This window comes from Stigmatopora argus, chromosome 19 (assembly GCF_051989625.1).
Source record: "Stigmatopora argus isolate UIUO_Sarg chromosome 19, RoL_Sarg_1.0, whole genome shotgun sequence".
Taxonomy (NCBI): domain Eukaryota; kingdom Metazoa; phylum Chordata; class Actinopteri; order Syngnathiformes; family Syngnathidae; genus Stigmatopora; species Stigmatopora argus.
Genome location: NC_135405.1, coordinates 10,656,685 through 10,666,694, shown reverse-complemented (window position 1 = coordinate 10,666,694; position 10,010 = coordinate 10,656,685). Strand labels below are relative to the sequence as shown.

At 41.3% G+C, this 10,010-nt stretch overlaps 2 protein-coding genes across 4 annotated transcripts; one reads left to right on the top strand and one right to left on the bottom strand.

The window, feature by feature from the left end:
• Positions 1-389: 389 nt before the first annotated feature.
• On the top strand, positions 390-4,820 carry LOC144064830 (12-(S)-hydroxy-5,8,10,14-eicosatetraenoic acid receptor-like). The gene is made up of 4 exons (XM_077587651.1): positions 390-1,028; positions 2,107-2,359; positions 2,425-2,574; positions 3,157-4,820. Exons 1-4 carry the CDS (start codon positions 883-885, stop codon positions 3,619-3,621), a joined length of 1,014 nt encoding a protein of 337 aa, XP_077443777.1. The 5' UTR covers positions 390-882; the 3' UTR covers positions 3,622-4,820.
• On the bottom strand, positions 4,274-9,776 carry msraa (methionine sulfoxide reductase Aa). Of its 3 annotated transcripts, XM_077587652.1 has the most exons (8): positions 9,727-9,776; positions 9,542-9,653; positions 7,612-7,724; positions 6,187-6,255; positions 5,991-6,110; positions 5,808-5,912; positions 5,170-5,276; positions 4,274-4,655 (listed from the first exon to the last, which is right to left on the bottom strand). In XM_077587652.1, the coding sequence occupies exons 2-8, from the start codon at positions 9,565-9,567 to the stop codon at positions 4,485-4,487; spliced, it is 711 nt and encodes a 236-aa protein (XP_077443778.1). In that variant the 5' UTR covers positions 9,568-9,653; positions 9,727-9,776; the 3' UTR covers positions 4,274-4,484. The 3 variants fall into 3 exon arrangements, with proteins under 3 accessions (XP_077443778.1, XP_077443780.1, XP_077443779.1); XM_077587654.1 differs by lacking the exons at positions 9,542-9,653; positions 9,727-9,776 and adding an exon at positions 8,016-8,403; XM_077587653.1 differs by lacking the exons at positions 9,542-9,653; positions 9,727-9,776 and adding an exon at positions 7,838-8,000.
• Between the last annotated feature and the right edge of the window lie 234 nt (positions 9,777-10,010).

Below are 10,010 nucleotides of genomic sequence, written 5' to 3'. Positions count from 1 at the left end.
TATCTTACTCCTGTTTAAACAGAACAGTCTTTCTATTTGTGATTTTTTTGGGTCAAAGAAAGCCAAACTGAAGTCTGGTCATTGATTGGCAACTTGGATGCCAATCATTTATAGCCCGGTTTGTCCTTCAGTCTGAAAGCAACACTTTGGAGTTTTGACGCTTTGTTCTGAACTTTTCAAACTTAGATCTTACATGCTGGGACGCTTTGTTCCTTGCTTTATCTTTTCCATCCGACAAAAAAACAAAAAAAAAACGATGTCTGTAACATTTGTGTCGCAATAGCCGCAAGATCGAAACAACTTCCTCGTATAACAACTTGCAGGATTTCCTAAGAGATAAGCACGCACCAGGCAGATGAACCAATTAGATTTCCTGCCAGGACTCAGAACCCAGGACTCGGCTATTTCACCCAGCACTCTTCACTCATTGGCTGCCACTGACGGCAATAGACGTCTGCGGGATTGCATTAAAAATGCTCGCGTCTCAGCAGATGAGATAAACGGGTGTCCCATTAAGGTTTAAGCGCGTGTCGTGAAAACACATCAAGTATCAAAAGAGACGAGTGCAGACAGGAAAGTCTGTTACAGACACCTGAGGAATTTCACAGCTCTTTCCAGCAAACCGTCACACATTGGTTCACAGCGGCTGGATTTTGGACCCGTGGAAAAAAAACGGGAGCGGACCCGAAAGGATGGCGAGTCCTGAGTAGAAACCACACCTCCGAGCGTGAGGCTACCTCTCACGCGAGGTCTCATCCGCCTGACGATTGCGGTCGCCACTTTCGAGCTCGCCGTTATCTGAGCCAGCGCCTCTGAGGAATGTGACTCGGAGCGGACGACGAGCAACTGCGCCGGCGGATTTCTAAAGCAGCGAGACGGAGGATGACGGGACCCAACGTTTCGGAGGTGGTGGACCACTGCAACGTGAGCAACACCTGGACTTACGAGGTCCTGGCGTGGGTCGTCATTGGACAGTTTGTCCTCGGTCTGCCGCTCAACCTGTCTGTCCTCTACGTTTTCATCTTCAGGTAAGCACGCACTTACTCGCCTGTTGCAAGTGCGTCCAGTTGGTCAATTTTGTACCACTTGTTCGAAGCTGTTAAATTAAGAAGTATGACCGTATTTTTCGGACTATAAGCCAAAAAGGGGGGAATATATATATATATATATATATATATATATATATATATATATATATATATATATATATATATATATATATATATTCCTTCCTTTTATATATATATGATAAATTAAAAAAAATCCAAAATGCAACTCTATTTTTTCCATTGTGCATTCCTGTATACATTATATATATATATATATATATATATATATATATATATATATATATATATATATATATATATATATATATATATATATATATATATATTCCCCCCTTATATATATATGATAAATTAAAAAAAATCCAAAATCCAACTTAGTTTTTTTTCCATTGTGCATTCCTGTATACATTATATATATATATATATATATATATATATATATATATATATATATATATATGTATATATATTCCCCCTTATATATATGATAAATTTAAAAAAATCCAAAATTCAACTTTTTTTTTTCCATTGTGGATTCCTGTATACATTATATATATATATATATATATATATATATATATATATATATATATATATATATATATATATATATATATATATATATATATATGTGTGTATACAGGAATGCACAATGGAAAAAAAATTAAGTTGCATTTTGCACTTTGCATTTTGCGTCCATGCACTTCATGCTCTTCCTCAATATATATATATATGTTTATGTGTATACAGGAATGCTCAATGGAAAAAAAATAAGTTGCATTTTTGATTTTTTTTAAATTTATCAGAAACCAAGAACAAACATTATACATTAAAGTATCATCGGAAAATATGTAATAACACACAAAACGGGAAATTATTTACTATTTGTAAATAGGTCGAAATGTGCATGAATTGAATCTGAGTTGTTGAATTGGAAGTCAAAGAATGGAATTTTTGTCTAGACAACTGGTTTAAGTCCACTATATGTACTTTTAATGTTAGAAATAACTGACACTTACCCTTCTTGCTGACGTAGGTTCAAGTTCTGGAAGAACAGGAGCGTGTTCCTTTTCAACATAGTGGTAGCCGACTTTCTGCTGGTGGCCTGTCTCCCCTCCAAAGCCTACAGCTACACACTGGGCCAACGTCGCAATCCCAACTACAGCCTTTGCAAGGCCATGCACTTCATGCTCTTCCTCAACCGCGGCGCCAGCATCGCCTTCTTGGTCACGCTCTCCCTGGACCGATACTTCAACGTGGTGCACCTGGGAAGGAGGAACTTTGTCAAGGTGAGGCTGCACTCTCCGTCCGGCTGTCTCCCGATCTCGCCTTGACCTTTGACCCACACGTCAAGGCCCTGAAGAAATCTCCGCAAATCTCGGTGGTGATTTGGCTTCTCCTGTTGCCGCTGGCCATCCCGGCCACGCTCCAAACCTTCGAGTGCTGCAACAGCCTCGGACGCAACGGAACCTACAACCAGAACGTCACCGACATCTTCAGAGAGGTAAGCATCAAGCATCATATTTTTTTCTAAAATGATTTTTAAGCGAAAAATAACGACATAAATACGAGAAAATAACTCATGTAAAAATGTGCTCTGCATTTACTTGGGATAAGCACTAGCTGATGAATTAGAAAAATACAATAATATGAAAATGACTTTTTCTACCACTACTAATATTTTTTTTTAAAACTAAATTCGTCGTCAACCTCAAATAGACGCATAATTCTCGAAATGTACTTGTGAGATAAACACCACATTAACTCCAATACTACTTAAAATCTAACATCTCAAATGAAAATCCTGCTAAACTGCAATTGGCCGATGGGCTGCAAGTTTGACAACTCTGTCCTATATGAATGTAGCAATAAAAAAATCTCATCTGAAAGAATAACTTCCATTTCCCCTCCAAGTAAATCATCAACTCTAAAAGGAAGCTCAAAAAGGTAACCATTTAAAAAATGAATACAATACCGGAAAACAACTTCCTCAACAAAAAGGAAGTTCCCCACCACAAAAAAAGTCATAAACAAGATAGTACCTGAAAGAAACTTTTAACGCTCCACTTTTGCCTCTCTGTCAAAGACGGTATTCTTCACGCAAATCATCCTTCCCTTCATCGTCCTGCTCTACTGCACGGTTTGCACCGTCCACCGGCTGAAGAAGAAGACGGTTGGCGAGAACGCCAAACTGCAGCGGGCCATGTACGTGGTGGTGTCGGTGGTGGTCATCTTTTCCGTCTGCTTCTTACCGAGCACCATGGCTCGGGCGGCCTTGCTCGCGGTGCGCCTCCGAGGGTGGGAGGAGCTAGAGGAAGTGGTGGTCCAGTTCTACGACGCTCTCATGGTGCTGTCCTACACGGACTGCCTGCTGGACCCCTTGGTCTACTGCTTCTGCTACTCGGGCTTCAAGGATGCCTACTTAGACACCTTCTGCCCGGCTTTCTTGTACCAGAGGTTGCGCAAGGAAGGGACCCCAACGACGACAAGTACGACCACGTCCAAGGGGCGCAGCACGTCTTTGCCGATGATTGAGAAATTACAAGTTTAAAACGTGACTTGGAAAGTGACCTGACTTGGATGTTGGAAGAAACGAGCTGTTGTTAGACGCGGTGCTGCGCCGATTACGCTATGATTCGCGTTGATGTTTCGAGTGATCAATATTGAAGAGTTTAGACTTACAGAGTCCGGCAGCTCCGGAAAAACGTTGCTCTCCACTACAAGAAATTCCTGGAGGTCAATTTATCATCAGTTACCAAAAGAAACAGAAAAACATAATACAATTACAGGGGTTAGGGTTCATTTGAAGCTGGTAAAATGTATGTGTACATATGTTTACTCAGCTGCCACTCGTGATTAGGCTAATGTGACCCCAATTAGAAACCGGCCTATTAACGAGGGGGAAAAAAAATCATTTTACTCCTTCGTTTGACTGATTTTAGACGTCATAAATCTCATCATATATTTTTTGTAGTACATTGACGTTGCGGCATGTAGCAGTAATTTATGTTATGTTCTAGTGTTTTTGCGTAGTAATACTTATGTACTGTGCTGTAGTAGTCACGCTGATAATTATTACGTTGATGACACCTGTACAAATCACAGCCCTACCAAAAGATAAGTACATACTATTAAAATGTGTTGTAATGTTTACGAGAAGTGGAGCAACTCATTCATATCAAGGGAGCTCTGGTGCTCTCTGCTGGTTGCAAGTGGTGTTATTTTCCGACAAGCTTTATAAAGGAGAGGGACAAAGATTGTTGAGTACATACAATTCATTGCTTTTTATCAAGGGATCATTTTACTATCTGATAGTAATGTTTAGATATAAATGTGGATTATATTTCAAGTTGTTTCTATAAAAAAGAAAAAACAGTTTAAGAATTTACTTTAAGCTTAGCTGGGTTTGGTCATCTAAACCTTCGCCTTGATTCCTATTGGACATGAGACTCCGGTCCCGCCTAGCCCGCAGTAGCCGTTGGGGTTCTTGCTAAGGTACTGTTGGTGGTAGTCCTCCGCGTAGTAGAAGGTTTTGTCCCCCGAGATCTCCGTAGTGATGCCTCCATAACCTTCTTTGGTCAGAACCTGTGCCAAAAGAGAAAACTGCCAGTTCAAATGGATTGGACGTCTACCGCCATCAATGGCAGGGAAATAGTTAGGTCTGTCGTTTTTTTTTTAATTATCTATTATTATTTAGGGGTTCAACTCAAACCGGCAAACGGCCAAAATTTTAACGCAACATCGACAAGTGCGTCACACATATGAGAAATTAGCCCCCTAGAATGTATTAAATGAAAAGAAAAGCTTCCAAGAACATTTTGTGTGCGTGCGTCCTGGTGTGTTACTTTTGCAACTCATGCGACTTCAGCGGGGGACAGATTTACGACCCAGATGGTTTGGCAAGATTTTGTGTGTGTTTTCTTTGGGCCAACTGCTCACACACACACACAGATGGGGATGGGGAGGGGGTCTGGTAAGTAATATCTAAGACAACTAATAAAGACGCTTACCACCTATTTCTTATCAATTTGACTTCTAAGACCCCCGAGCCTAAAACAATTTCGCCAAATTTGAAAATGGGACCCCGGGAAGACAATACCTTCTGGTATTGATCACGGGAAGCGAGCGCCTCGTCGAGTTGCGGCTGGGTGTTGGTGTAGATAGCCGAGCGGTACTGCGTACCACTGTCGTTGCCCTGACGCATACCTGAATGTGCACAACAAAAACATTGTCTTCTTTAGAGTATAATGGCAAAGTAGAAGTCAATGTGGTAAAAAAAAAGAAGACCAGAATTGACTATATCAGCCTACGGACAGAATTTTGAGGCCCCCTAGTTATCTCGATATAAGTTTGTGTACATATATATTAGATCATTAGAAATATAGCCTATTTCAGGCTAATTTTATCTTTCAGTAATCTTTGCTAATCTTTAATCCAAAATTAAAATCACTGGGAAAAAAATACATTTTACGATTCCTCCTTTTAAAGCTCATGAAGATGTAAAAATGTTAGAACTGTCATGTAAAAATTTCATAACGGTTGACATTTAAAAACTCATAAAACCATGATATCATGTAAAAACAAAATTATGAAATAAAATGTTATCATTATCATACAACATAATAACTATGGACAAATCTGGTCATTTGTATGTGCAACTTTTAAAACTATCATGGAGAAAGGTGATTATTTTTCCCAAAAAACAACAATGTGGCAATTTTCAATATTATATGATACCTTGTGTTGGGTTGTGGCTTTCCCAGAACACCTTGAGCAGATTGGCGAAGGAAATCTGATTTGGGGAGAAGACCACCTGGACTACCTCGGTATGTCCCGTCTTGCCTGAACACAATGAACAATAATCCAATTAAATTGTACAACCGATGTTCTAAAAAATGAAACGTGTGTGCTCCTGTGCACCTGAGCAAACTTCCTCGTAGGTAGGGTTGGGAGTATATCCTCCGGCATAGCCAACTTGAGTGGAGTAAACACCTTTTTGAGTCCAAAATTTCCTCTCCGCGCCCCAGAAGCAGCCCATCCCTAAAAAAAAAAAATACCCAGCCAAAAATATGGTTAGTACGGTTCACCGATTGACCTTTGTGTCTTCCATACGCACCGAAAATGGCCGTCTCCGTGTTTTCAGGGAACGGCTGCAAGGTTTTGTTGCCATTCACATGGTGTTTGCCTGAGGAAAGTAAATTAATGAAAAATGATGATTATTTTTGTGATTGATCGAAATTCAATCATTTCAAACATTGGCATTGGAAAACGGTAGTTTCATCTAATCCAACTTTTCTGAGTGCCTATCTTCTTGTCCCAACACATATATACGACTAAAACGTCAATCCCAGAGTAAAACAACACTGATTTCTACTATATGACCATATGAGTCGACTCATGGAAAAAAAATACTACATAGTTTAGGTAGCGCATTTTGACTTGGCAATTTAAAAAGTCGACAATGCTGCATCGCCAATGGAAAAAGTGCACCCTATTGAAACCGTTTCTAGCCTTGTCAAAGGCAAAAACAGATAAATAGATGCTCTTCTGTTCCGGCAGCGATGCCAGTGCACATCTATTCAAGGAGCGCCAACGGTCGGCAGACCCACTCATACTGAAGAGGGGAGCGCTGTGGTGCCAATTGGAACCCACGGTTGCCAGAATCAAGCTGCGAGCAGCCTTCTTGTTGACTGCGCACACGCGCGGGCCACATAGCCCGTTCCCAATGCTAAAAATAAAAGTACATCCTGTAGAAGCAGATGGACGGTGGACGTTATGAGGAAAAATTCACGACGCAATTTCACGAATATGGGCTGAAATATTCTAATCTAATCTACTCTAATTCATTCGATAACATTGATTGAACAACAATGAACTGTCATCAACAAATAAACAAGAATTTGCGTTCGTCTAGATTCAAAGTGGAGGGAATTTTTATGAGTGTTGGCCTTACAAATTTTGGCAATTGATCATATTATCATGAACAGATGTAAAACAAGTTGCTTATTATTACTATTTAAATGGCTTCTCTCTAAACAAAACATGGAAAAAAAATACTTATCCATGCCTTCATTTTTTAGCAAATTATGATGTTTCCTGTTTTAATTTATAAATAAAAACAGTCTTGTTGATCTTAATATTCTGTATTTTTATTTGTATTTGTTGATTATTTTAAGTTTATTGTTGATTGTTGTGAGGCATAACAGATTAAATTATGTGATGTTAAATTGCACTACATATGTACAATTGCCCTGAATTCAAAATCAATGAAAATACAAATATATATAAATAAATAAAGCTTTTTTTTAAATTTTGTTAATTCTTGGTTTCCACGGAAGTAAATGATGAATGCGCATGCGCACGTATGTAAAAAACGAATTAATATTTTTAAACTAAAATAACTTTTTTCGCACACACATTAGGATGCAGGACAAGGCTTCAAATATATATTCAAACTAAATCAATAAAAAACTTTTACTGTGTGTCAAAGTCGTAGATCGGCTAGAAGCTAACATGCTAAAGCTAAACAGCGGACACTCACCGGCTACTTTAATGCTTTCGATCCGCCCTGCCAGTGCTCCATCCGCGCTCGGTAGTTGCATCGTGGACATGTTTCCCATTCGACTGTTGACAAAATGACGCCAAATAAGTAGCCTAGAAAAGGAGGAGACCATTGAAACCCGGCCAGCCAGGAAGACACTCTCCCTTAGCCCCTATAGTTTAGCTGTCCTAGTTTATAGCTACGTAACATCATCGCACCTGCTTACCCAACTCTCGTGTTATGACACGATAACAGCTAACACGAGCATAAAATAAAAACTGGATTAAATACTCGAATTCTTATCTTAGAAATGCCCCCGAGTCAAGTGTTGAACTCTTCTGCCGCAATGAAAATGACATCATACTACAGCATTGCACAAGTTACTTTCTGAGTTTCATTCTCACCTGCAATACAAACGATGTAAAACCCCAGTTTGCCATGCAAATTATTCCAACTAAATTATGCTACCGTGCAAGCATTAATTTCAAAGCATTATGTTTACTCATTGTGAAAATGAAAGTAAAGTGAGCCAATTCTCAATAGAGTTGGGTTTTGCACAAGAAGCGGAATGTGATGCAATGCAGACAAAAAGCACAATCATATACGGATAGATATTATCCAAAAATATGACATTGTCATCCTATGATATATCATTGACGACAATAGACGTCCAATGCATTCTGACCGGGAGGGGCTGGAAGCAAAAATTGCTCCCAGTCATAATTGGAATGCCCATAAGTTTACAAAATGGCACAAAGTATTTACGGTATTATGCACCATGAACATTCTCTGAGTCATTTGACTATTTAATCTGTTTCACTTGGCCATATTGGTTTGAGGGGGTTTACATGATGGACTGGTCCCACTCTGAGCTGGAGGAGGAGGAGGAGGAGGAGGATGCAAGGAGGAGGGGGAGCCAAGCTGGAGGCTGAGGATGTAACAGAGGACCACCCCTCCCCATCCCCATCCTCTCCTCTCTCCATCTGACTGCGCCCAGCTCTTCATCCTCATCCTTAATCCTCATCCTGCCGCAACATCATGCCCTCCTCTAAGATGTCAAGATCCACAATTCTCGTTGGAATGTGTCAGAAACCTCCCTGGACTCGGTTGGAGACGTAACATCAACCCAAAAAAAGGATCTAGCCCCCCCCCGTCCCCCTTGTGGACCACCGGCGGAGGGCTCCGAGGACGCCGAAAGCCTCTCGAAAAGCACTCGACGGTCGGACGGACTCGCCCGTGTCGGCCTCTCGCATCTCTTTCCGTGCGGTTAAAAAAATCGCGTGCGTCGTTTTTCCTGCAAGGTATTGTTTCCACTATACATTTTTTTCCGATGTATCTCACACTAAAATATTTAACTACGCGTTTAAACGTCCATTTTTACGTTGCGCATCGGAAAAAAAGGAGGAAAAAAGACGCAACGTGTGCTTGTGCATGCGCAACTTGGACGAGGATGCGCACACGCCCTCGTAAATAATACATGCATCCTATTCCTATTCGTTCAAATATATTATTGGTCTTTAAAATGATTTGGATGGGGATTTTCAATTTGAATGTCGGTGGTCGCCAGGTTTACGCACGACCCCCACAAAAGGCAGCCGAGCAGCCCCCCCTTTCGCACCCCCTCCCTCATATTGAGGCTGCTCGCTATCTAGGTCATTAGCATACGATACTGCAGCTCCTTTTGCAAACAGAAAATGCTGCAGGAGGCTTTTTGTTAGTTTTTACTTGGAAAAGGGGGGGCCACACAGACGATGATGTCAAGTCCCAGCATCAGCATCATCTTTTCCACCCCCCACCCCTACCCCCACCCCTGCAGCTGAGCCATTAATGCAGTGCTCTATAAGACGGTGCATTATGGCTGCTGGATAATGGAAGCTGGAGGTTTTAATGGGCCCAAGTGCTGCCTAAAGGGCCATTCCGCTGCTTTTACCTGCCGTCTGTGCAGAAAAAAAACATTCCATTTGTGCTCCGGGATGCATCCGAGGCGAAAGGCGCTGTTGGAAAATGTTCTTTTTACACCCCGGGGTCTGGGAATCGTACACCTAAAACGAGAAGAGTTGAAGTTCAAGAGTAATCCGTCAACATTTACGCGTGTGCGATGTGGGTGTCACGTACAAGGTCACAAATGAAGGTGACGAGGTGCGTGCGAGGATGGGATGGCACGGGAGGGATGCGGAGGAATTGAACAGAGTGTACCATGTTGGTGGGGAGAGGCGGGGAGGGGTGCTGCAGGAGAAAAAGTAGGCCAGCCGATGCAGTCGGCGCTCACGTGAAAAGGGGGTCGTCTCTCGTCGTGTTCACAGCGGACCTTGATTTAAATGTCCATACAATTAAGGCACGCGGTGAATGCCAAGAGAGAGGCCTAATAACGACAGCAGGGTGGTTAGTAGGATTGGGGG